At 42.8% G+C, this 27,345-nt stretch overlaps 1 protein-coding gene across 2 annotated transcripts in view; it reads left to right on the forward strand.

Moving 5' to 3' along the window:
* The first annotated feature begins 1,677 nt into the window (after window positions 1-1,677).
* The window catches only part of LOC119723487, a 28,403-nt gene continuing 2,735 nt past the window's right edge, over window positions 1,678-27,345 (forward strand). Inside the window, exons 1-12 of one of the 2 annotated variants that reach the window (XM_038194165.1) lie at window positions 1,678-2,035; window positions 13,530-13,663; window positions 16,257-16,365; window positions 17,469-20,879; window positions 21,140-21,344; window positions 21,527-21,676; window positions 21,936-22,504; window positions 22,806-22,881; window positions 23,560-23,633; window positions 25,736-25,902; window positions 26,666-26,811; window positions 27,156-27,257. In XM_038194165.1, the coding sequence (XP_038050093.1) occupies window positions 2,009-2,035; window positions 13,530-13,663; window positions 16,257-16,365; window positions 17,469-20,879; window positions 21,140-21,344; window positions 21,527-21,676; window positions 21,936-22,504; window positions 22,806-22,881; window positions 23,560-23,633; window positions 25,736-25,902; window positions 26,666-26,811; window positions 27,156-27,257 (5,170 nt within the window). In that variant the 5' untranslated portion in view covers window positions 1,678-2,008. Of the gene's footprint in view, window positions 2,036-3,666; window positions 3,903-13,529; window positions 13,664-16,256; window positions 16,366-17,468; window positions 20,880-21,139; window positions 21,345-21,526; window positions 21,677-21,935; window positions 22,505-22,805; window positions 22,882-23,559; window positions 23,634-25,735; window positions 25,903-26,665; window positions 26,812-27,155; window positions 27,258-27,345 lie in introns of those variants that run through there. The other variant, XM_038194166.1, reaches the window with a different exon arrangement.

Genomic DNA, 27,345 nt, shown 5'->3' on the forward strand with positions numbered 1-27,345 from the left:
ATTCGTTCTTTTGTGATTCATTGTTGTGTCAGTACATGGCAGTAAGCCAATGAGAAAACTTTTCTCAAAGATATCTTCAATGAGCATTTTTGGGGGTTCACAATGTGATCAGAAACCCCTAAAACTGAACACTGTCAGTGTCCTCCTCAAATGACATCACAGCAACAGAGCCCTCAAGTGTCCGGAAAAAACATGGACACTTTTAACATTAATGTTTAAAAAAGTGCAATTTTCCAAATACGTTAAGCAAACAGGGATGTCAATAGTTTCCATATATTTAATAGGAGTAGAAAGTTGCACAAATTGTGTTCCTAAGAAAAACTTACCTCTCGTACCCTTTAAATCTAAACACAAAATTATAGTAAATACGTCGTCAAGAGTAAAGAGTTAACTGGGCCTATATGCAAGTTTATGGATTTTGTCACATAAAATCTAATTCTGTTTCACAACCCATCGAAACATTCCCAATGTGGCGCCGCAATTGGATCAATATGTTTTTAATATAAGAGTGACAGTTATTCCAAATGCTGTATTATTGAACGTTATCAATAATTTATGTCCGGGTACGGTGACGATTTCACCATCTACCCACGAGGAAATTAACGATATTAATTACTTTGTATTATATTTCCTGGTACGCCGAATGGAGGATCCAAGCAGTGTGACCGGGCGTGCTGTCTGCAAGTATAAAAATTGGACGAGACAATGTGTGTAATACTTCGGGTGTCGCATCGGGTGTGGCTATGGACCTAAGTACGGAGTACTGTTACAGTACCCGCTTTATGTTGCTCAAATTTCATTTCAGTGGAACACTCGAATTACCAAGTGGATCTGATGCCATACGAAATATCGAACATATGGTAAATAGTCCGTGTTTACTTTTTTTTTGCCGGTTACATTTTATAACATCGACGATTTGGGAGGATGCACTGGAGTGCCTGACAAAAAAAACCGGATTGTTTTGAGTCTACTTACGGGCGTATCCGACACGCTTCGCTGCGAGCTACTCGTTTCCGTTGCACGTTTTTGGCCTTTGTTCCAGTGGTACATCGTTTCTATATCACTTGCCTTTGCTTTTATTTTTTGACTGGTGGGAGAGACAACGCTAAATTCATCCGATGCTGCCTTGAAGAGCAGAAACTGGTCTATTTTTATCACAATTGGATACCATTTTGGCGTGCCTTATACAATGGTTAAAATGAAAATGATTACTTTGGTTGAGACGCAACGTCGGCGTATACAAGAGTGTACAGTGTGTCGCTGATTGGTAAGATATTTATTTTTTAAAAAATGTTACATTAGTACGCAGTCATACATTTTCTGATGGGTGATAGTAATTGTTTTGTTCGTGCATTAGATCATTGTCTGCGGTGTACTGCATAATCATACCCACGTGCTGTATAATCTTGGCTTCCATTAAATGATGTAAGACACTTACGCGTTTCAATTAGATTACAGTTCGGTGTTCACATTAATGATAATTATACTCGGTATAAATCGAGCCGAAATGCATCCGCTTCCGCCTTTTTGGCGTCGAGATGCGCCAAGTGATTATTTACCGCATTAACACAAACGGCAGTCAGTGTAGGGTGTCACTCAAAACGAATCGCGATAACGGTGCGAGAACATGAGGATATTATCACTGGGAGAATAACATGCATTTCTGGCGGTATGTCTCGGAGACGATTTCGGAAAATTGCAACATTTGATATCGACTGGTTTAGGTAACAAAGCAGAGTGATGTTTACGGAGCGAGCGCGACCGGTCGATGGAATGACGTCATCGGGAGCTTAGAAGAGGCGTTTGGCCTGGCCGGCTCGTGTTGCCTCGGACGGGTAAAAGAAAAAACCACGGCAATTGCTTCATGAGACTTGAAGCCAGGAACCAAACTCGGAATGCGCGTGTGTTTGTGAAGACGTGCCGAGGTGACCAATCTAGACCGTGTTGGCGAAGATGATATGATCGGTCCCGCTAGGCGCGAGCTTTATCTTCTGAATTACGGTAACGCATGATGGCCTTCTATAACATGCGAAGGGTAAGTCAATGGCGTTCGACATCGATCTTCTAAAATGTATAGCGCGTGTGATTGAATCTCCAGTAGATCCTAAGGGGCATCGGGCGGACTTGTAGGCTATATGCACAGCATGTAGCGCGTGGAGATACTAAAACACTCCCTCTCCCAAATAGGTTCTTAATCGGTGCGTGGTGGCAAATTCCATAATATATTTTTTTTCGGACGGTGACGCATCGTGAATGTTGCCGATGTATTTTGCATGTACTGCTTCCGCGAAAACGTCCGAGGTTGTTTTTTTTCTAACACTCGCGATTTACGAGCTTTGGACGGATCGAAACGAACATTTTTGTTTTGCAGCTCGGATGTAATTCCCATGCTTGGATTTATTAATATAATCATGGAGATTGATGTTGAAACTGTTGGATTCATTACAGATTTACCTTTTAAAAACACAAACAATGTAAACCATGTTCCTGAAGGCATCCGTTTGTTTTTCAGGATAACGTGCCAGATGTGTAAGCTGATTTAACCTCTCTTTGTTTGTCTGTTTTGTTGACCTATTTCCTATTTTTTTTCTTCGTTTTTATCAATATTCGCGGCATTGTCCTCACCGTAGGCGGGGAAAATAATTGTTCCCTCATTTTCCGCCTTGCGCAATAATGCACCGCCAAATATAAATATGGGCGAGTTTCCTTATATTTTATGACTAAACATTATATGAAGTTTTTATTTATATGTTAATATTTTTAGATAACAAGACAATATATTTGTTTCACTTTCATTTTTAGAGATAACAAACTAAATGTCAAAGTGATAATGAAACATTTTTACGGATTGATTATACCGATAACCATTTCCGTCTTTGCCATATTGATTTTTTTTCTTGAAGTATTTTTGTTCAACCCTGAGATGACGTCTTACGTTGTATTTCAAATTAAAACCTCCGTTTTATCCTTTGTTGACCTTTTGCCTGTTATTTTAACCGTTTTCGTTTTCGAACTCTTTGTTTGAGCTATCTATATACACGATATTGTTTGTTGCCGATCGCATTAGGTCTTCAAATATGCTATCGTCCTTTTCAACTTTACTGTAATGTTTGATTATACTCGCGTGTTTATTCCTGTAATGACCATTTACCTTTTAGTTTCATTAACCTGTGGGATATTAACATAATATCATTCAATTTAAAAATATCATGAGTTCGTGCACGCCTTATTGATAAAAACGCTCTTGAAGCATTTGCGAGGGTTTTTCGCAGTAATCTATAGTTGTGGCATTGGAAATCGTCATGTCCTTTCTTCATAAAACGCTGCGCCGTTAAATGCACGGAACGGCGCATAAAGGGAATGATGTTTTTATAACTAATGCGCCGTTCGGTGTATGGGTAAAACAGCGCTCATAGGTAGAATTACATGAGGACGAAATGCGCCTGTCACAAAGACGTGTACATCGCGCAGCGTGCAATGCACATCCTGCCTCATGTGGGGTTGCGGCAATTATTACGTGCCCTGGCATATCACGTGCGAGTCGTGCCCGATTTTTATATAAAGACATAACCAGTTATAAAACCGCTTCTCTGCACAATGTTAAAAACTGCTGTTTGCAGTTTATTTCCGCGTCTTTGCGCTTGTTACATACCCAAGCAGTATTTTTTTTACAGTGGAGTGCTGGACTGTATGGGTTTCGATCGTAAGTGCTATAAGCTTTGATTAGTATACAACTGGCGTTAAGAGCTTGGTGAGCTATAGGGCTTTTCGTCGACAGTGCCTCGTGAAAATGTTCACTGCTGCCTTCGTTGGCATATAACGAGTTCTAATAGGTGGCTTTGCCGACTATGTCAACGCCGTGAGGGACCGTGAACATGATGTGATGACTGGCGTGTATAGAGGTAAGCGATCGCCGTGGATCTTTTTGTCTTGGTAAGACGGTTCGGATTGAACGTTCGTCCTCGCCACTTGAAACAACAGAGGTTTCACTGATGTGGTTAGATGTCGCGAGGTATGTTAATTGACTTTTACGGCTCTGGAATGTTGGCGATGAAAACTGTTCATTGTTGCAACATGGTTTGCAACGCCGCTGATGTTGTCAACATTGTTTTGAGCCCGGCCATTTCGATGCCGAATGGTTTAATGATAAATGTCCACAGATATGAATTATTCTTTGGTTGGTATTATTGTATTATCACCGATGAATCAAAAAGAAGGCTCTGGGGCTGAAATCCTCTCAGAGTTCCTCCTAGTTGAGTTTGAGACAAAAAATAAATTAAGAATGTTGACTTGAAGATCATTGAGAACACTTTTTTTGTCATTAAGATGGAGATTTAATACGCCAGTTTAGTCGGCCCATTCATCTCATTTCGGGCTTTGCCATGATTGCCGTTAATTTATAAGTCATGCATGCATTTTGATTTTAAATTTTCACCACCAAAACCTCATAATTTCTTGTCACTTATTATTGTTTTTCGTTCCTCGAAAATTACGAATACAATTTGCCATTTATGTTTCATCTATTAATCCCCGACTTCCGTGATTATATCCATTCCGTAAGAAACATTCCACCGGAAATGCGACATCAATCCGATAATAGCAACACAAGGGTATACGGTCAATCGACGTCACGGGTCTCGCATTTGGTTTCAAGATTTGGACGAAAGAGTCTAACCAGGTTTCATGCGCTGCGGGAAGCAAAGGGGAAAACACATAGGTATTCGATCGTACAGTAAAAGAAAGAGGGAAACCATAAGCATCTTTAGTAATGTACACCGCATCGCTTGTATCGTTTCTGTTGGAGGGGAAATCGATTTTATCGTTTCGGTAGAGGACAACTGTGTATACACTTGTGTAGGCTATTTAGGAGCGGAAAATATATACTGGTTGGTGTTTGACGACAGTAATTATACATCTTCTGATTGTCTAGCTTCCTGAGGTATGGCTCCTCAGATCGTCTAAAATCAACCGCAGGGGTACCAGCCTGTGTCTTTTAGCAAGAACCTCCGTTTGAGCTTCGTATTACATGTATTGACTGTCATAAGGAAATCACTGACCGTCAAGCAATAAGGAAATATAGGCCTACTGGGTGTTATTCAATTCAATTCAATGCAATAAACATTTATTTCATACTCCTTTAGAGAAATACATCAAATAAAAGATATCCCGATGTTCCCCATTACAATACCTAACCTATGTTCCCCAATACCTATGTTCCCCAAAATCCTTAGGGTTAGGGTTAGGGTTGGGGAACATATAGGTATTGGGGAACATAGGTATGCACCCAAATATATAGACGAATGGAGAAATGCATGCCTATACTCTTCGTCATTGTGCTGTCCTTCGTACCCTGAAAGTGGATGTTATCTTGAAGAGATGCTACATGTACTTAGAAAAATGACCGCCATGTCCTTTGCGATATATCCAAAAAGGTTAAACCTGCGCTTGCTTTTGTTGTTTTTAATATGCACTTGTCAGAAACGGCACGTGCATGGTTTTCCTGCCATCAAAAATAGCACATGATATGCGATAACCTCATGAACTGACCGCTTTTTTTTGTCTTGCGAATTTTTTTGTTCCTTCTGATTATGATCAAAATAGAATCGGGCACGATCGTGACTGCTAGGAATTCAGTCGACAAAATCTAACAAGCAGCTACCTTCCGGCTTAGTTTAATTTCCCTAAAGCAGATTTTGTTTTTGGTCACGTGGTGCGAATGACGTCACGGGTTGCTCTGCCGCGCAGGTGCCTGTGTAGCAGTGACATCCAATGCAGCCTCACGGCGATAAGTGTTATTAGAAAATGTAAGGTCACTCATTAAAACTGTCGCGCTTGACGAGGATAGCTGTTAAACAAATTACCATTTGAAACCGGCTCGAGAAGAGTTTACCCTGAGGATATCCTTGCAGCAGGGCGAATGTCACTGCCCTTTGTGATGTGCACGATTTTTCCCATAGAGTTGCCTCCTTTCCTTCCGTTTTTAGTAGAATAAATCACCGGTCGCGGTGCAAAAGACGCATCAGGAAGATGTCAATTTATACGGAACGCTGATTATTTTGGCCAGTTATCGGGAAAAACAAGCCGCCCAAAACACAAACGTCATCGACCGTTGTTTGTGAGGTGAAAGACACGCGTTCTTATCATCTCGTAAACATGCCTCTTTTTAATGCAGTGATTTTATTTATTCATCGTCTTTTGTCATGAGAATAGATCAAAATACATTGACGTCACAGTATAGAGATAGAACAGTACCGTCGTCATCTTAACTTTGGTTTTTGCTTTACGAACTTACAACTTCAAGCAGGAGGTTATCATGATATTTGTCTTTGTTTGTTCCAATACATTGGCAATGAAAGCCTGCGTACACTTTCAATAACCTTTTTTTTATATAAACCTCTAACAACTTGAGGAAACCATAAGTGACGTTTTCAATTCAAGACCCATCAAAATGACCGTGATGTTATTAATTCTCTCGCCGTTATATCGCCATCCACGTCACAAGTGGACGCAAAGTTAGGTGCGCGAACACTCAGTTCTAATGCCTTTTCATAAGAAACAGTCTAGAAAAGCCGGAAGTGCTTGCGAAGCCAGACATTGCAGCGTCTCTACAATCTTTTGAATAAATCGTTATTGCTTGATAATGGCTGTCGTGATGGTATTTCTCTGTGAAAAGCACTTCCTCTTGTTTGAATTTACGCCAAAATTGTCTCGCACTTGCAGCATATTAGATTAAGTTTCGATTTTGGGGAGATCATATTATTTTTGTAATGTCCTGCAGAGCGAACGGCTGGTGATTTCATGCGTTGAACGCACATGGCAAACTTGACAAAAAGTTGTTGTGTTCCCTTCTGTTTGATGTCACGAACCCGCCATGCGGTAAAACACCATGTTGCCTTTAATATGTGCGTCGTAAATACGAAATAACATGCTTGACACCCTCCAAAGCCTTTCATTTCTCGGAAGCAAAACCACTTTTACCTTTGAAAGGAAGTTGGATCGTTTTTAATTCGCACGTCAGGAAATTGGTGCTTTGGGCAAATTAATGGCCCAGCTACCAAGCAGAAAGTATAGTTCTGTAAATGGGTACGGGTCACCATTCACATATGACAGGCCAATTGTATGGTGCTGACCACGGCATGCCGTGCTTACGGTCACCGTTTTGAGCTAACAGCGCTAGCAGAAAATTCTGCGCTAACCCTGTATTAAGCACAGAATCCTTAGTTAGGGGATGTACGCTTGCGCAGAAGCAAAATTCCTTGTTAACCTATGAAATACGCTTAAGCATGGATTTTTTTCGCTAACGGTTAGCAGAGCCATGGAATTGGGCCCTGCTATTGGTGTAAGGACAGGAAACATTAGCAAAAATAGGTTACCAGCCAAAGCGCCACGTGATTATACGTTGTGTAACTCTCGTAACTGGTTCTCACCAATTCTGCGACAAAGACATCGTACGATGTCTATATGTTCTATGCAGTATTTTTGTGCATGCTTACCAATACCAGCCCATGAAATTTGGCTCTCTGTTTATAAGCACAACTTCTGATTATTTTTTGTGCGTATATGCATTCATAGCAGCACCGTAAAATTGCCCCCTGTGGGTAAAGAAGTAAAAGCCATCGACTCTCGATGTGTCATATTTCAGCGGATCAGGTTGCAACTCGATATTAAATCCATCTCCCGCGTTAACAGAAAAGATAGCCAAACAATCACGGACACCAAGGAAATAACGTTAGCAAATCTATAGCAGATGGAAGTGTGACTGTTAGTTCATCAAACAATTTACTGTTTCCCGAAATCTGTTTTATATTATTTTTCATGAAGGTATTGGTTCGTGTGTTATTAGTGAAGGAATGATGCCCTCCCGACGGGTTTTTATGACGATACGTCTGATGTTTAACATAAAATGCACGCGGAAACTCATTCTCAAGTCTTGTTTTATTTCCTTTGAGGCATAATGGAAACGAATCCATTTCTTTCTATTTACCCTATTTACGACCCACGCCCGTGGGATCATCACAACGCTGATACACAAAAGCAGTAACGCCGATATACAAAAGCAGTTTCGCATTACCCACGTCATGTAGTCATCTCTAATTGAAATCGATACTTATAGCATAAATACGTCGCTATAAAGATGAGTGGTTTATGATTAATTTTCCAAGACGACCATAAACCATGTAATTGTTAGCATCAATGTTGTGCCTTACGTGCGTGGTTTCTTTTTCTTTGTTTCTAAGACGTCCGTAAACTATGCCATTGTTCGCATGCATGTCATGTACTTCTTCATTTGCGCAGTTCCTTTTTTCTTTGTTTCTAAGACGTCCGCCAACCATGCAGTTATACGCCCTTGTGCTCGTTTTCTCTTTATTTCTTAGACGTCCGCAAACGATACCAATATTCAGCGTTCATTTTACGTTCCGCGCCACGCGCGTGGTTTCCAGGTATTTTCAGACCAGCGCTGCGCGAGCGATTACCTCCCTTCGTCTCGGGGATGCGGCGTTGCCTAGTGATGCCTCTTGCTGCATTTAGCCTTGCCCGGCTGTTTCCTTATAATCAGCGGAGCATGAAGGCGATGCACGATCTTCTGAATGCCGAATGCCGACTCAGTGGGCTTGTTATCCATCTACAGTCGATATTCTGGTGAAGATTGTCATGCCATTTTAAGAGTGGTATTGAGATATGATGATAGCACGTAAACTCAATGCCTGAAATGTGCCCGTATAAGAGAAGTCGTGGAGCACTCATAAAACCTATCCAAGCATACAGTCGATATATTACCGTGATGATGTTATCATGTCGTTTTTATGACTGGTGTTTTAGTATGTGATCGTAAGCATGCACCCGTTGCGTGAGTTAAGCTTGCAAGCAAACTCGTGGAACATTTTTTTAATTTCTTTCCAAATTTGACTGTATAAAGTAGCAAAACATGAATTTAGGTACATTTATACTACATAACCCTAGTGGACCGACACACAAAAAGGGAGACCAAAAGATCCTTTCAGTCCTCGAACGTTGGGGCTTTGTTGAAAGCGGTCCTTGATCGTACGGTTATGTGCTTAGTCTATGGGAGAGTGTTATACTACAGCGACAAAGGGAAATACAAAGCATTGTCCTCGGACGTATAGGAAAACATGACTGTATGGTCTGCTTATTGCAAGTGTATCTGATAATCATCAGGCTAAATTATAATGATTCTAGTCAGAAGATTGAAACGTTTGGCGTGTGAATGTTTGTTTCTGCATTCAATATGGGACGTTGAACAATAGAGGACAATAGGGTCCCCAATTCCCGACAGGTTCCCAATTTGGATTCGTGTACAAAACATATGGGAGGTCTTCCTAAAAAAGTATAAACAAAAGAGGGACAATATGGGGGTCCCCGATTGCAGGCAAATACACACCTGTGTGTGTTTTGTTGTTGTTGTTGTTGTTGTTGTGTTTTTTTTTGAGCGGCTACGTTAATTTTTCATTCGAATCAGGATCGCCTTTCTTATTATGCCTATGGCTTTGACGCTTACTTTGTCGTACAGCGCATGCGCGGTTGTAATCCATCTGTCGAGCACGGTGAAGTCCAAACGCGATCCATGTGTCACGACGATAATTCGATTTTCGTTCCGATCTCGGTCATACCGCGGGACCCAGAGTGATTTGTTTTGTCTGGTGCGTGCTCCGGCTGCGCCTTATTTTTATGCGATATTAGCGTTTATCGCGCGTAATGGATTGAAGCATCGCGAGTCGGCAATGACTCATGCAATTTTATGCCTGTAGTTCAAGCGGACGGGATTGTAAATCAGCCAGCGGAAACGAACACCATCGCTTACTTAAGAAATTCGTCGACGCGTTCGTGATCTTTGAAATAACATTTTTCACCGAGATCGTCGTTTGTTGTGATAATAAACTAGAAAACAGTTTTATTGATTAACACCAACCGATTTAGTATTCGTTGCACATGGTTGATACTGATTCATTAATTGCAGATCTCTAGCGATATATAATCAATTTAAATTTTAAAAATGTCAAAATTAATAGAACATGCTTCCCATATTTGTAAGTGCAAGATGCCGTTCAGTTTAGGTAATGATGAATGAAAATGTTACTTCGAGCTAAAAATCGCTCGTCACACCTTCTGCACCTGTACTCCCACGCCTCACCCTATTGTTGACAGCCTTAGGTTCGGGTCGACGGAAAGTAGAGTATTGCACTTTGACTGACACGCTTCGTCACAGATTCGTGGGCCCCGGGTCTAAACCAAGACAATAATGCATTGTCTGGTTTTGAGTTAACTCCTGTGGGCGGGGCTAGTGCCTGCAGGAAGGGGGAGGAGGGCCCACACTGCAACAGTCCTGACAATCGGTAATTATATAATCTCATTTTGTACCGGTTGCAATTTTAGGTTGAACAGAGCCGACTTAGGCCTAATTGTCCAAACTTAAAGTTATGAATAATTGGCTTTGAGTGGATTTGAACTTGCGACCTCAGGAAACTTGAAAAGTAAACGTATTTAAGAGTCTTTTGCAGTGTATACCAACACTAAACAATTTTGCTTGGATCAGATACGCATGGGGGACAATGGAAACTATAATTTTCATGGTCCCAAAGTTTATCAAAGGTGTCCTCAAACACCATCAATCATTTGCTTTCTGTTGAGTAATATTTTGATATAATATCTGTGCCATCAAAGCACAGTAGTTGCCTTGAAATCAGTAGACTTTATCCTTCACTTGTTTTCCCCCCAAAAGTAACCGCATGTCGCACGAAAGGTAAAGGACGATTTCCTCTAACGAACAACACTGGACATGTGACTGTTCGCGGTATTCGAGCATGATCGCCGTGACGCGTCCTATAAACTGTACCAACGAAAAGTATTTCTGACTGAACAGTGCTGGCGTAACAGGGGTTCACTTTGCAGGAGAGGGGGGCTGATTTTGTGGAGGGGCACCCAGTGGGGATTAAACAACTCAAAGTTCGTTTCTGTCTTGTCCCCATAACTGAGCATGGGGGGGGGGGGGGGCTGGGGGCACAAGGAAGGGGTGTTGCATTGCTTCGAAGGGGCCTTGCCCCCCCCCCCCCCCCAGCTTAGGTAAGCCACTATTTCAGTGAAACGGATACCGGTCATTTACGGAGTGATATAACCCTAATTCGATCTGCTTTCCTTTCTCTAATCGTGTTCTAATTTTACCATCGGCTCAAATACATCCTCCTGTATAATCTCGTTAATCCCACCCCCAGCAGTACCGCAGTGTTTTCATATAGTTACGTGAGACTGAGTCGGTCAAGGACTCCGTATTTACGGAGTTCCGTTTTTCCCACTACACCGTCAGAGGCAAAACCACTCAAAGGAAAACTTTGACAACAATGGGGTTTGATGGAAACCGCATCACACAAACATTTCATCAATTTGGAGGAATTTCTGTCTTGTGTCTTGTGACTCAAAAAGTATAATTATCGTTGCATGTTAGGCGCCCCGAACTTGACCTGTTGCATATGCATGAGTTGAATTCGCCGCGTCACCGTGCAGCTGAATACAACCAATGAAGCGTGAGGAATGTCAAGCATGGTGGGGCCCCCCCCCCCCCCCCCCCCCAAACAAAAAAATCTCGCCTCACCCCTCGAAGTTTAAAAGTGACAAAAAGCAGCTTAGGCCCAAAAAAAAAGTCTCCGGTTTCTGGTATGGAGCTTGCCCAAAAAGTGGTGCGGCGACGCGGTTTTTTTTTTTTTTACCTGATTTTTTTGCTTCAAATGTCTGCTGATGACTGCAAATGGTGCCCGACTAAACTTAGTGCAAATATATGGGAGTCCAGAGAGGCCACATAAAGCTTATTCTCGACCGTAACCCAATCTAAAAACATGTTAAAATTGTGCAGCAGCAGGATTCCAGTCAAACCAGTGAGTTTGGCGGTTTTGAGACATCATCTTTCATTGAAAAAAAAACTTTTTCATTTTGCCGACGCGCATGGCTACGGCGACGCGCCCGCATACCAGAAACCGGAGACTTTTTTTTTTTGGCCTAAGGAAGGAAATGTGTTTCCCATGCACGCAAACCTATTGTAAAGCTTTAATGGCCTCACACGAATGATCCTAACTTGACTGTTGTTGTTTGTCTGTGAACTGCATAACAATATGTTCAGACAGTGGTAGTCGTGTAGTTCCGGGTTCGGTGCTAGGTCCTGAAGTTTACATGGTTTAGTCGGGTTTATTGTGGATCTTTAAAGCACACGGATTCTACAAGAAGTTCCTGATAAGTTTTAACGAAAATGTAGAAGTTTGCGGATGAAAATCATTTCAATTATTACTTCTCTTCTACAAAGAAATATTCGTTCTGAAAGAACCAGCGGTTCGAGTTTATTTTTTTTCTCAGAACCAACGTTTCTTCATTTAAGAGCTAGAGGTTCGTGTTGATAAACCTAATTCTATCATCCATACCACTTTTTGTTTAAATTCCGGTTTTGCGAGCAGCTAGCGAACACCAGCCTATCTGTCTGTAAGCCAAGCCGACACGCAATCTACAAGAGGCGTTTACCGTGAACTTGTTACCTGTCTTTCAGCGTTTACCCGCGCGACCTGCCGCCCGCCGCTCGCTACAACAATAGCACACACGGTGATTCATCATCGCGCTAGCATGAGTCGCCTGGTCCAACTGACCTTTTTTATATTCCACGCTTTACATATTTTGTGTCCCGGCTGCTGGCGTATTTAGGATGTACTCGGGATCTGATATCGAACTTCAGGTTTGAAGATGGACTCGGGAGATAAGATTTAAGGGTTGGTCCAGTTTCGTGATCTCGTGATTTTGCCATAAGCTCCGCCCACATGTGGTGCGTGTGTATATTTTCTCACAACCACGGTGACCGAGTTGGATCGAACTACCGTAGTCACCTGACTAAAAGTTTGATTGACGGAGGGAAGGGTCCGTTCTGAAGACCGATTTAACATGTTACGTAAGGCGATCTGATTCATGATCATGTGGTCGTCGGCAGTTGTCGCAGACAATCGGCAACTGCTATTTAATTTAGATGTTCGTCTTTGTCAGTCCAATCTGTCTGCCATCGACCCCTGACACACTGTTTCCATTATCAGCGCTGCGATATCTGGGCGTTCCCGATGACGTCATTGTGAATTAATGCAACTTATATTAACACGACAGTGCAGGATACGGCACAAGAAATTTTCCCGAAAAAAATACATTTCCCGAAGTTAATTTGATTTTCCCAGAAATAAGCTGAGTAAAGTATTGTCAATTTTTGCAACGAGATATCTATCCTTTTTTCTTTCTGGTAATTTCTTTAAATTAAGAAAAAATGTCCTCGCAAGCACAAAAAGGCTGGGAAATCCCCTAACTAAATGTTCCAGGGACATCCCACAGAATCAGGCAGGGACAGAAACCCCAATCCGCAAGTCAACCCGGGCGGTATTCGAACCTAGGTCATGGCGGGGGAAGGCGAGGAAAGTACCGCTATACCACCTTTCTTCCCACTCCTCAATTAGTACATGTAATTGATTGTGTTGGTTTTTTTACACCTTTCCTTTCAGATTCCTGAGGCATTGACCAAGTACAAAGTCGAGGACAACGGGGACCTCCACGGCCAGGACATGTTGCATTACGTGGGCCGACCGATGGGAGAGGAAATGGAGTATGTAGTCGGCACAAACGGCGAACTCACAAGGTAGGACAACGAAAAACTAGATAATCATTCATATATATATGAACAGTCTGGGTGTGGTGCCCGCTGCTATATCAGATTCGAACCAACCACCCAGCCCTGGCAAGCTCGGTTTTCGAGTGGTAAGACGTCTGCACTAGTAAGCAGGAGGTCGTGGGTTCGAGTCTCACCCGAGTGGTTGTGAATTTGTATCTCAAGCACTCGGACAACACTGAGTATATAGTGTTTATAAAATACCTCGGTGACGGGCATAAGCCAATCTTGAAGGAAAAAAAATTGAATCATTGGTAACTAAAAGTAATTCTGCACGATCCACATTGTTTATATCCGACCGTGCTGCGTAAACCGTCAGTCTTGGTGTATATGTTCAAATTGGAATTTACGTTGATTTCAAAGTGAACTTTGGGCTCACTCGAATTTCCTCACATTTGTGCTATTATACAATAATTGAAACATAGGAGGCAATCACTTACAAAATTGACGCACTTAAATGTACGTCCAGAAATGTACCTAGACCTACCATGGTTTAGTTCCATCCTTAAATACACGATCCTAAAAAACATCTTATTGTGATAATTTTTTTTCAACAAACTGCATTCGAAGCTTCTGTTCTTATAAATATCACGTGAAAAAAAAATCATCTATACCCAATCCAACTCTGCCTGACAAAATAATGACTAATTTATGAAATAAAAAAATGCCTGGTACTTTGGAAATTGACGCAAACCATATTGTAAATATGTAAATGAGTTCTTTGTTCGCTTCGCTATACAAATGACCTTCATTCGCCCTATCCTTCAGTGATATAATCCTTCAGTGATATAACATTATTGGTCACGGACAAATCTTCATATATTATACACGTACAGCCTCGCACGGTTCCTTAGTATGATTGCGTGAATGCCAAAGCAAACGATTAATCAAGTATTATACCCGAAAGGATCGAGTAGTTGAGGTATTGGTTTACTGAGTTTGTTGCATGACGAGCATCGAAGTGCAGAAGAGATTTCTTGACGAACATGGCGTCGGGGAGCACTCGGTAAAAAAAAACAATTGTTATTATTGGTTTTTTTGTAGGAAACTTACCATTTTCAGAACCTGGATTTTAAACACCACAAAGAGGAAAAATTTAGTGTGCTCGCCTTTTGGTTATAACAATCTTTCTCAAAAAAACTTTTGTTTTTGAGAATTTATTAAAGCCCGAAAATTGTTCATTTTTGGGGGAAAGGCGATCTTACACAACGCAATGACATTTTGTTGATTATTAGTTCTTCAGTTTGCGTTTAGTTTGAATTCATCTTGTTTGTACTTGGTTTATCAATTATTTTCAGTACATTTCAGTTTTTATTTGATTTTATTCACTGTATATTTTCGTTGGGAGGGGCTATCGGCCCTGAACCCTGAAGCGAACTTTACGAACAGAGAGAACCAAAAGTGGTTTATACGTGTAAATATCAAGCAAATTGTTTGTTATTTGCCCTTTTCCCACCACTATATTTTCACCTCTTTCTCTTGCTTTTGATTGATTGTTTGATTTTCGGTTGATTGCCCAGCGAGTTCCTGCAGTAATTGAGTTATTTTGTTTGTCAGCCATGGTTGTTTTTTTCCCCTTTTTTCTTTTATCAAACGACGGTTGGGATACTTCGACCTCTACGACCCTCGCCCACGTGATATTGATACCAGTGGGTGCAATCGTCGACTCTGGAAATGTCTGTGCCAAAAAAAATGATATCTGTCGAATGCGTATAAATATATGTCACTCTACATCACAACCCATTTGAGTATGCAGGCGTTATTTAGGCATGTACCGCTAATATTGTACATGTCAGGAAAGTTCCTGTTTTAGTTTGTGTTGTTGGCATCAAAGTACGGGTCACTACGCCCAGGCGTACATTTACTCTTTGAAAGCACCGTATTAGTCTGTGACGAAGCAGAAATTTTATGGATAGTCATTCTGTCAGCTTAATTAATAGACATAGTGACGGACGGCGTGGCTGTGCTCGCGGCGTCATCAGGACAAATCGAGAATAAACGGTATAAATTACAGAGTACTGTTCGTTGCTGTGTTTTTATTGCGTGAGTGGTTGTCTCAGCAAAACACAGTAATTTTGTACATGACTTGTACAGAGAAACTTTGGTTTTGGAGTCAGTAACTTTCCAAATCAGGACAGAGATTGTACCGGTCGTACAATTTTGCCGCGGTGGAGCTAGTGAGCTACTGGGAAATCGGTTCTTCAATGCATGCAAACGGCCCTGACCGCGTTGAAATGTACTTTGTTGAGCGGCCTGCGTATTCATCTTGTCAAACCCTGCCGGCAGTCTCTTTTGTTGTGGAATTTGCTGCTTTTTTTTCCAAATGAGATCGCACCATACAGCAAATGACGATAATTTGGAACGACGGTGTTTTTTGGCTGGGTGAATATGGTGCCATCATAATCGCTGCTTGGAGGGCTATTTTTAGCGTAACCACCTGTTTTCCAAAGTGACTGCCTCGCTGTAAATTAATTGAAGACTATAGCAATAATGGTTATTGCGCTATATATAAATACAGTGTATCGTTCTTCTAATATATTTTTGGTATTTGTGTGTGTTTCAGAGAGCGGCTCCGGCAGTTGGCTTCGACTAGGCTGGCCGAGCAGGGACGCATAGGGATGCAAGAAGCCAATCTAATGTATCACAGAGAGGCTGCGGCTATGCAGCACAAAGTAAGCACGGTGATTATGAAGCGTCCTTTCAATGAAGAACCGCATTTCAGCATGTCAGTTCAAACAAGTAGAAAGCAGAAAATAAAAACTAAGCAAAAAAATAAGCGACAAATTAAAGAATATTCATCTGAGGGCTGAAGCATGTCAATTTGTCTGCCAGTGCTTGGCAAGATTAAGACTACTTGAGCTAAGCAGATTGATCAAAATGGTTCCAAGGTTGTTTTTGTAATTGGGTTATTTTAATATAAATTGGGTATATTCTCATATTTTTGTGTCTGATACCGGCTTTGTACACATTTTAACCTTGAATTTGGGGAATTTTCCGGTACCCGGATGTCCTGAATGCATGCATACACAAGTTGGAACCAGTGCCTGTTTGCTTAAAATGAAGTAGCAGATGTTTCTACGTGTATTTGAATCTTTGTGAATCCGTGGGAAAAAAAAGTTAATCCACCTTAATGAAAGTTTTGTTAAATTTTGAACAAACGAACTATTACCGTTGATAATACATGTGTAAAGGTTTGACCCCGTGCATTTTTTTGATTGTCTATTTCCGAACTTAGATATCTATAGCCTCATTCAGTAAACTTATGTAGGCAGTTCAAGATATTTACCAACGGAAGTACAAAATGTCAGTTGTTTGATTATCGTTTAGAATGTAAAGTCCACAAATATGGGCATAAGCGGTGAAACGCATTCCAACGGCCGGCGTTTATCATTTATTATTTTTAAAATGACGACAAAGACTAGTGTGTCGGTTCAAAGTCCGCTCTCAATTGATATTGGCGTGGTACTATACAGTGGAATATGGATATAGCAATACGCTGGCCAGCATTCACAGTGCCGTATCGATTAAGCAATTAACCAACATTTATCGAAAGAGGTACGGGTCATACGAACAGAACTGCCCTGCGACCTTTTGCTGACAACAGAAAATTCTCGCGTATTTTTTTCCGAACGAATGGTCCAATAATCCATATAACAGCAGCCTGTGAATAGCAGTTATGCAGTAACTCGGAAGCTATTGATTATTGTACGATAACATTGGGTAGTGTATTACATAAAGCTCTTTTATTTTATTTTTTTTCGTTTCGTGCGCACAGTTCAATGCAGCCGTTGCGGCCAAGCCTCTGTATTCCATCGGCGACCCACAACGCATCAGAATGCCGAGGCCGCCTCCGCGATTCGCCGAGCAGCTCCCCCGCCATCCCCTCTACGATGGCCCGTTAAATCTGGTCAACCGACACACCGTGCCGGGCCACCTGTACGCCGGGGTCACCCACCCGTCATTGGACGGTCACATTGACCTCAGCAAGCCGCTGGATTTATCCATGAAGTCGCAGAGACTGTCTGTGTCCAGGCCGCCAAAGACAATGGTAGATCCCAGGTTGATTTCAATGGCGAACGCCGAAATGCTTGCAAAGCAGTCGCACTCTGTCAGGAGCAATGGACACGATGTGACGTCAAAGGTTACGTCAGCGCCGACTATGTACAGACCCCCACCCATGATGAGCTACAGTAAACCTGGTCGGCATGGCAATGGCATCAACCCAAGTCAGCTAATGCATGGTCAGCACTCAGTCCTCTCTAAGGAGGTGACGATGACACAAGGTCATCTCCACCCGCTCTCGTCCTCAGCCAGCGTGGCCTCACATATCCGACTGGGCCGTACTGCGCTCAAACGGCCTCCACCCGTCCTGGCGCGCTCCGCATCGGACATTCCTTTGAAGCGCGCCGTCTTGGACAAACTCTCGACAGAGCGTCTGAAAATTGCCCCGTCTTCCAATCCCCCTACCTCTGTGGGTGTTAAGACTTACCCAGACGCAAGCAGTAGGGCTGCGCTGTTAGCTTATGAGCCTGGAAGAAGTCACGCAGTTTCAATGATCAACCAACCGGAGTCTGAATCCCAATTACGAATCACGGACGTTCGGTCTATTGCATCCCGCGCGGGTACCAGTCATCCAGCCCCAGTGCCAACATCGACGCCTTCCCGACCGCGTACGAATAAAGCAGACGGGGCACCAGTGTTTCACCACATACATCACCACCACCATCACCACCACGTACCGCAACCGGACGAAGAAGTGTTACGACAGGGCACCAATGGAGCACAAGTAGTTCACGCGCATGGTGCAGTACCAGTGCATGGAGGAGTGCTGGCAACGGGTGGTGCAGGACCAGCGAATGGTTTACCAACTCATGATATCCCAAGTCACCGATTAGCGCCTCGTATGGTAACCGGCCATGAGGTACCAACAATGGCTGCACCGAACATGGCGTCTTCACGCGGGGATCGTCTGCATGGCGTCTTGATCAAACACACTACAACCCCAGTCTCTACCATAACTAGCCCACACCTGAGACGAGCTCACTACCACACCCGACGGCGCAGCGCCAAGAGCATTAGCCCACCGACTCTGGTCTCTCATGCTGGCCTGACGCCGCTGCGATTAGACTCAACGGGCGTGGCGTCTACACCGATCCGCGCGCACCAGCATGCCCGCGCCACCTCGCCTCTCAAACTGGTCGCCTCGTCCATAGCCGCCGGGGCCAAAATGAACGAATTATTGAAACCCTTGGACGGACCGGAACAGCCATCGGCGAGTGGACACAACGTGACAAACAATAACAACAACAACAAGGTTGTGTTGCCCGAGAAGCTGGCGAGACCTTTAAGGGTCGATATACCGGATGACAGTGCTTTCGTCAGCCACTTAGGCGATGTATACACGGGGCAGTCTAACCCCGTGCCTTTAGTACGACAAGTCAGCAATGCAGCAAATATCACAAAATGTCCGACGAGCGAGGCATGCTCGTCCCCTAAGAAATCCAATTCATCCGGCAATGAGTCTCCAACAATGCCGGTTTTGACGCCGCAGAGTGTCTACTCACCCTGCTTCGCTACTGAATCGGCAACTAATCTTACTCACATTTCCTCGAACGTCGAACCTCAACCAACATCCTCTCCAATGTTTTACAGTGCACTCACCCTTCCCCTGTATTCGCGCAAACAGGACACCGAAGCTGTTCAGAAACTGCTCCGAGCTAAGGACGAGTCACCCCCTAATCTGAACGAGACAAGTCCGGAGCAGCTTGTACCCGATCAACGGGTACCGAATACAATGGATAGGTTTGGGACTCTTATTCAGCAAAAAATCGACATACACGTCCTAGAAAAAGCGGCTGCAGTGGATAAGAGCAAACGAGAACAAAAACTACAGAGGGAAAGGATGCAAGAAGAGCGTGATGTTTATCATCGTTATTTCCAGGAGTTTCGCAGAGCCCCCTTGGACAAGCCAAGAAAGAGGCGCATGCATGGGCACGGTTTGAAAGCAAGTATGGACAGGCTAAAGGCTCAGCAACCCAAGCGGGTGAGAGAGAGAATCCAGCCAACCGGAAATCACGATGACAGGAACATCTTTGCTGAGTTGATGTTGCAACGCCATTGGTACGAAGGCAAGATGCATAGTAATCAAGCAAAGGAGGCCCATAGACAACTCCAACATGCAGACGTGATTGATCTGACCTCTCCTTCCTCCTCGCCAGCACCAGATGCTCCAGGAAGCTCTGACAACAAAACTGGTGGCAGCGGTGGGATAGGTAGGGAGAAACCCAAGACAATCGATAGGAATGTCAACGATTTTTTTAGTAAACGTATAATCTCTGCCTACGAAGAGGGGAGGACAGTCTCCATGAGTGACGCAATTGAAGCAGTCTTAGCAGCTCATATGCCAATCATCCCCGGCGATACGCCCGACATGGAGCAGAAACATCGAGACTCGAGCCCTAAGAAGCTCAATCCTGACACTCAACAGCTTAGACGAGTGCCTCAAGGATTGATTGATCTGAAAGATCAACCGCCAAAACTCGTAAGGGTTCAGGAGTCTCCATTGGTTTCCTCGTCCGTCACGGCACCGGTAGCAAACGCATGCGCGGTAATTACATCAGCCAGGAGTTCAACAGTACCTTCTCCTTTTTCCACAACCAACGACTTCATCAAATCCGAAACTGCCTCTGTGATATCTACCAATCCCTTGTCGTCGACCAAACAGACAGAATCCTTCCTGACTTCCTCACCATTCTTCACCAACTATCATCTCTCCACAACAGTCGCGGAAACATCCCAAGCTCTTCAGTTGGGTAGCGCACCCGCAACGCTTTCGACCACATCATCGTTGGCATCACTGCCCCATCACTTGAGATTCTCTCCAACGGAGAAGACGTTCTCCCACGATCCCCGGAAGAAACTCCTGGCCGCCATGAACGTCCAAACCTCAGCCGTGCCATCGTCAGCTGCCGTCTCGCCAGCATCTATAGCTGCTAGCCTCTGTTCAACCGTCAGTCCCTCTAGCGGAAGGAGCACACCGTCGAAGGGCTCCTCTAGAAAACGATCGTTAGAGATCAGTCGTCTTGAGAACACGTCTAGCTACGTCGCTGCAATACCAAAGAGAAGACAAAGTGTTGACCCGTCGACGGATCCGGCGCTGTTGGATCGTGAGGAACGAGCGTTACAAGTAAGAAAATTCATTAAACAATATTATTATTATTATGTATTATTACGATTATAACAATTTGTGTTGATTACGCTCGCTGAAATCTTTAACAATCACAGCAACTATATTATTCAAAAACAAATCAATGTAAATCTATGGATGGATTATAAAAACATTACGAACGCGATCGAACTTAAGGATATTCAGTTGGAAGTGTTATACAAAACAATACGAGGAATGATCATAACATTTTGTGTGATTTTAATATTCCTGTCGTGTAGCGAGCGATGAAACGGTTCAACGAAATGGAGAAACGAGAAAAGGGAATTCCGTCAGACACACAGACAGACCCCCTGATAGACCCCCTGACAAACAACAAGAAACATAACCGCTTCATGTTCAGCAAGCACTCCCCGATCTTCAGAAAGGGGAGGGGGCGTGGTCGGAAGTTCATGGGTTTTCAGCGGAAGCATCACACTCACAAAGGTAAACGAAAAGTGGTTCTTATCAAAATTCAAAAGTCATAGCGGGTACCAACGAAATATATGTGCACAAACTTGCTTGAGTGAAAATTATCTGTTGGAAGATGCGTCTATAAATAGTATTTAAAAATATGCAGTATCATTTTCCCCTTATATCTCATCTTTGTTTATTTGGTTCACAAGCAGATGTTTTCTCGTCGTCTCTGTCTTCGCACAAGGACCGGCGCACCTTCTCACGAGGGATGCGCCGTTTGACAAACCAAGGCGGTAGAAGCTCCTTCCAAGACTTCGTTCCCATGGTGCTTGAAGAACGAACCAGACACTCTCTAGCTACAAGTAAGTGAAATCAAATATTTCAGTTTGCTGAAATGGGAATCAAACCTACGACTGCTTGCGTACCAGTCTCAACTACTCGACCGACGGCATTGCTTGGGATCGTTTGCTAATTTGCATCTGATAAGGCAGTGGCACGCGGAAAAAGAGAAGAAAAAAAGAGAAAGGAAAACTTAAGTTAAAAATATTTTCGAACGTATTTTAAAAGCTTTTTAAAAACGTTTCCTGGAATCTTTTTTAATTACAATTTGCATCGCTACAGGATCGAGCGCGAGAGAAAGAAAGGTTTACCACAAGAACGCCCGCTACGAGATGGAAATCGAGAAGGAGGAACGAAAGTACCTGGAACGGAAGCGGCAGAAGCGATCTCTGAGTGGTTCCACGAGTGGAGAAGACGAGGCATCTTCCGTGAAGGGTAAGAATGTGCCCGGACGACGCCGTAAAGGTACCGAAGATGTCACCAAGAAATCGAACGACGACACCTTGATGACAGAGAAATCGATGGCGCCGGGCGGCAAACCGAACGCTTCCGGCGAGTGGAACTCTTCCGGAGAAGCTCCGGAAAAGACCGACGTCTCGGCCGAGAGTGAAAGCGTGGTTAAATCGCCCGGGATGGACGCGCCCCTTCATGTCGTTCTCGATCCCACCAACCACACCAAGATGCGGTTCATGACGTCCTCGGCCTACGAGCTGCACCGCAAGGACTCTGGGAAGGAGAACAAGGACATCGAGGCCAAGCCAGGAGGAAAGCGAAAGTTTAAGGCGAAACATATTGGCCCTGCTACAGAGGACGATGTACGGCATGATGACAGCGTGACTGTGAAGACAGAGGTACGGGGAAAACACAGGGATACCATTTGAAGATGTTTCATTGCCGTATGCAATATTTGTCAAAGGTGTTTGCTAAGGCCTTTGAAGTCCAGGATTTTGTCAAAATTGCGTCAACATATTGGCCTACATTGACTAAAAGGCCTTAGGCAAGTTCCAATGAACTTACATTTTCAATAAAGCATGATGTTATTGATAGTAATAATTATATAAGTTTTTCAGTGTGTAAAAACTTACTATGTTAATCATTTTTTAATTATCATTTTTAATAATCACCTTTTTATTAATTGCAATTATGCCATAGGTCTTTGAGAATCTTCCCATCGCGAGCCAACCGGAGCCTAGTCCCGTTAAAGTGGTCCGACCAGAGCCCCCTGCCGGTGAGTAAAGACCAAAGTTTAATAAGATGGCACCACGGCTATCGCACGCGTGTGGTACACGCGCACTCAGTGCTCCTTCGACCAATAGGATTTTCATATTACACACGCGCATCAAAATAAAGAACGCGTGCGACATGCGCGTGAGCGTGAAGATTCGGTGATGGAAATGGCCGGATTAAGGTCTAATTCGTACTTCACGCAGAATGCGAATAAGAAACGAATTAGACGTCGCGAAATGCTTGCGTTGGTATTCGCCGGAGTTGAAATCGCAGCGCGGAAACTTGTTGTGACGTAACGAATTTGCTTTTGAGTTCGCTTCTGCGTTCACTTTCGTACCGATATCGAACAGCCCTTCACAACCAACGGGAGGAGCGGATAGCACTCCAACTCCCGCCCCCCCCCCCCCAAAAAAAGATGAGGAACCCACGCACGTTACATCATACTTTCCAAGTTTTTAATACCGTCAATTTTATAATTCATAGGACTACTACTTGCCTTGGATATGAGCACGTTCGCTGTTCATGATCAATGGGATTTCATGATCGACCATAATGAACGGAGTGATGAATGTTCATGATGAATGTTCATGATCAATGGGAAAAATTGGTTTTTGACATTTGCAACAACTCCAGGTCGACCTTATCTGATTCCTTCAAAATGTTTGGTTTTTTTGGACAGAGATGAAGCGATTAATGGTCAACAAGAAGTTGGGTGAAACGATCCTGCACCGAGCCGCCAGGCTGGCCTATGACGTGAGTATATCAGTGGGCTACACTGTACACTGTACACCGCCATGAAAAATAAACACATCGTTGTACGTAATAAATACACTTGTATTAAAAGGTCGGAAAAGAACTGTTCTCAGTCAGCCCATGCTGAGGAAACAGGACATAAACACCGGCCTGACTAGTCATATTTTACTTGACACATGACTCAAGAACCGAATTCTATTGTTTTGCGGCCATATACGGAAACGGAGCATGAGCTGTCGTTCATCACGAGACAGATAATTAAATTGAAGGCCAAATTCATGTAAAATTCTGACCTATTCCACCTTCAATATCCTCAGTTTCCTGAAGTCTTGTACAGTAGATTATACATGTGCATGTACGTACGTACATGATAAAGTAAACACTCCTTTGTACTCTAGTTTCGATCTACGCGGTTTAATGAAAACACTTTTTTTGGCGTTTGCTGACACAGGGCTATTTATACGCCAGGATTATCCACAGTCGGGCCGCCTCAGTATATGCGTTTGAAATGCGATATCGACTTTATTTCCCTAGGTGTCTGTGGTGTGTTTATGGTGTAAAACGTAGGTTTTGCTATAATATATGACACAGGGGGTCTATATCGGTAGGTTCTGTATACGTATGTTATTGTAGCTATCGTAGTTCATCTGTGTGTGGAAACCCTGCTATAATTATCTTGAGGTGAATTTTCGAAACAAATATTCTGAACTGATCGACTGATGGCTTTGTTGCGTTAGAAAAAATCCAACTTTTTTAAGTGCCTTTAACTTCTGTTGTGTGAATATTTTTTTTATCAAAATAAGGTTTTGCCCTTCACCGACGTATAAACACTTTATACTGAGCTTGTTACCTCCCGAGTGAAAGTTGGAAAAAATGCTTACAGTTCGAATTTCTCTTCTTTTCTGACCGTTTTCATATTTTACCATGAAGCAAGCACATTTTATATTTTACGCAATATTTATTTCAGTGTTATTTTAACACTGTGGAGTATCTTTTTGACAGACGAGGTTTTTTAATGACAAAAATACTACACCGTAGGCCTATACACGAATTTAATTTCAACAATGTATTCTAGTATTTTCACACGCGCGTTGACCTCAGTGGTTTGCCCTCGCCAAGTTTCCCGATTCCATCAATTCCTGTTCAGAATCACATACAATGGGTCGTAAAGCCGCCGTATGCTTCAGTAATTCCCCGTATTTCTGTTGTGTCATGTTCCCACATTAGGGGCCTCTGCAAGTTGAATTTATACCAGTTTCCTTCCTCATTGATATGAGAGAACTACATATTGTGTTTGAACCAGGATATAAAAACGGGATAACAAATGTGCTTCACTGCAAAATAAATCATACGTATGCATTGTACCAAAAGGTAAATAACGAATTGCAGTCGTACAAAGAGGCATACACGTTTGACCTTCCTGCAAAGGGCATGCAGCTGCATTTTCAATCGATTAAAGGGACTTTTGAAGCTTTTTTTTTTAATTTCTTGTGCTGCAAATTCGTTGGGTAAATTACTACGGTTATTCTACATGCACACCCACAGGAAATCGGTGTGTTTACACCGAGTGAATGATGAAATACTCTCGAAACCGAAACTAAATTTCGTGCCGCCATTTTTTCTTGATAGAAATTGTTTGCGATTTAGCGATAAGTTGTGGTTATCATTTGTACAGAGAAAAATTGCTTTCGTTTTCGTTGTAAAATTCAGTAAAAGTAACTGGAACTAAATCCAATATGATGAATTGTAACATGTTCGATCGAAATTACCTTCTTCTTTTTTAAATTGACCACCAAATTTTATCGACTTGATGAACGAATGTTTGGAAATTCTCGCTAAATTTATTAATAATTAATCGATAAGACATAAACAAAGCATGTACACATCACAAATGCTGTGAGAATAAAACCATGGTGTATTTTCATTTACATGTAGGACCAATAACACTTGTAGTGTTTAAGGTATGTAGCGTATATTATCAATTAAATATCGATATTTTTATGAGGACGTTGCCAATTACTGAGCACATTGGTGTTATTTAACACTCAAGCTTTTGTGGTGCATGGTATCAATTAAGAAATCGATATTTGTATTTTAATCAGGACGTGGCCATCTACTGTATCGATTATGACGTGGTTGACATCAATGCGAAGGATAACGCCGGGTATACGCCGCTGCACGAGTGCTGCGTGCACGGGCGTCTACGGGTCGCGTTGTACCTGTTGCAGCATGGTGCGGACGTAAATGCTAGTGCGTCAGACGGCACGAGGTAGGTCTAAATACGCCCTCAGCGGTGATAAGGAGAGATTGAAGGACAGTTTTAGCACCATTGCAGCCGTGGACTTGCATTCCTCTATACGTAGACGCCGTGCACATTCAGATTACTGTGTTTTAATGGTCGTGCGTACTGCGCGCGTCATAATACGCATGAATGCATGCGCACACCGTGTCCATAATTCACGCACCGAACCTCGTGTCCTTTTAAACTGGTTCTTAAACACAGTGATAACTGCTTTTTCCTAGACGGAGTCAACTCATTTTAATGGACCTGGGAAGTAATGACGTCAAGATTTGTTTACCGGTGCGCTTTCTTATGGGAACCAGGTTTGGACGAGATCCACCAAACTGCCGTAAGAAAGCGCACATGTAACAAAACATGATGTCATAACATCGTATAGGTCTTTAGATCAGCTTGTATTAAAATTGTCAACATTTTTGTTGAAGTACGTGTACTTCAACATAATTAAGCGTGATTTACCGGCCGGATAGGAAAGGGACACAAATATCAGTTTGTGAAGCAACAAAAAAAATAGAGAAAATGCAAATACATGTACATCTCTTTTGTGGATACATTATGAGAATGTCTCCCGAAGACGGTTAGAGTATCCTGTCCGAAACGTCAACTTAACACCTGTCCACTTGACCCGTTAACTTGACGTTAATAACCCCCTCTTCTTCTTTTTTTCTGGAGTTTTAGTCTTTTAACATCCTGTATCAGAAAATCTCTTCAAAAAGTGTTTTTTTTCCCTCAGACCAATTCATGATGCGGTTGATAACAACTGGTTGGCCCTGGTGCGTCTGCTCCTGACGTACGGCGCCGATCCACTCATTTCCACCTACTCCGGAAGGACGACCATCAAATTGGCGCGGACTCAAGCCATGAAAACATTCATCATCGGTGAGTTAATCAGCAAAACAAAACCGTCGTCATGGCAACGTGCTGTTGAACCTTCAAAATGGCTTACAAAATTACCGCATCATCCAGCAATAATATTATGAAAGTGACAGTATTTTGAATGTAGATACATTGATTCGTGACTTTATGGTTTCTTGTGATGTCTCGACGTCACATTCTTATTGCAATGAGAGATTAGCCACTATTCCAATGCCACGCGGTACAAGCTTCGCCGTTTTTTTACGTAAAAATAATGTTGTTTTAGTAAATTGTTGAGCTTGCTTTTGGTGTTTATTTTGTCACTTCGACTTTTCACGCCGGCATATTGGTTTCGTATCCCTCCGCAGGTTATCTCAGCGATATAAATGGAGACTGGGATCTAGACGAGGGTGATCCGTATCAAAGCAATCTGGACCTGCGCTGGCACCTTACCGGAACACATTCTTTTGGTACGTCAAAGCCAAAGTAGTCAAAATCGCTTCTGTACCGGTATAATTATGTGACTTTTAAATCACTGCTTCACTTGATACGCACAGC

Source organism: Patiria miniata, unplaced genomic scaffold (genome assembly GCF_015706575.1).
Source record: "Patiria miniata isolate m_02_andy unplaced genomic scaffold, ASM1570657v1 HiC_scaffold_17, whole genome shotgun sequence".
In the NCBI taxonomy this organism is placed as follows: Eukaryota; Metazoa; Echinodermata; class Asteroidea; order Valvatida; family Asterinidae; genus Patiria; species Patiria miniata.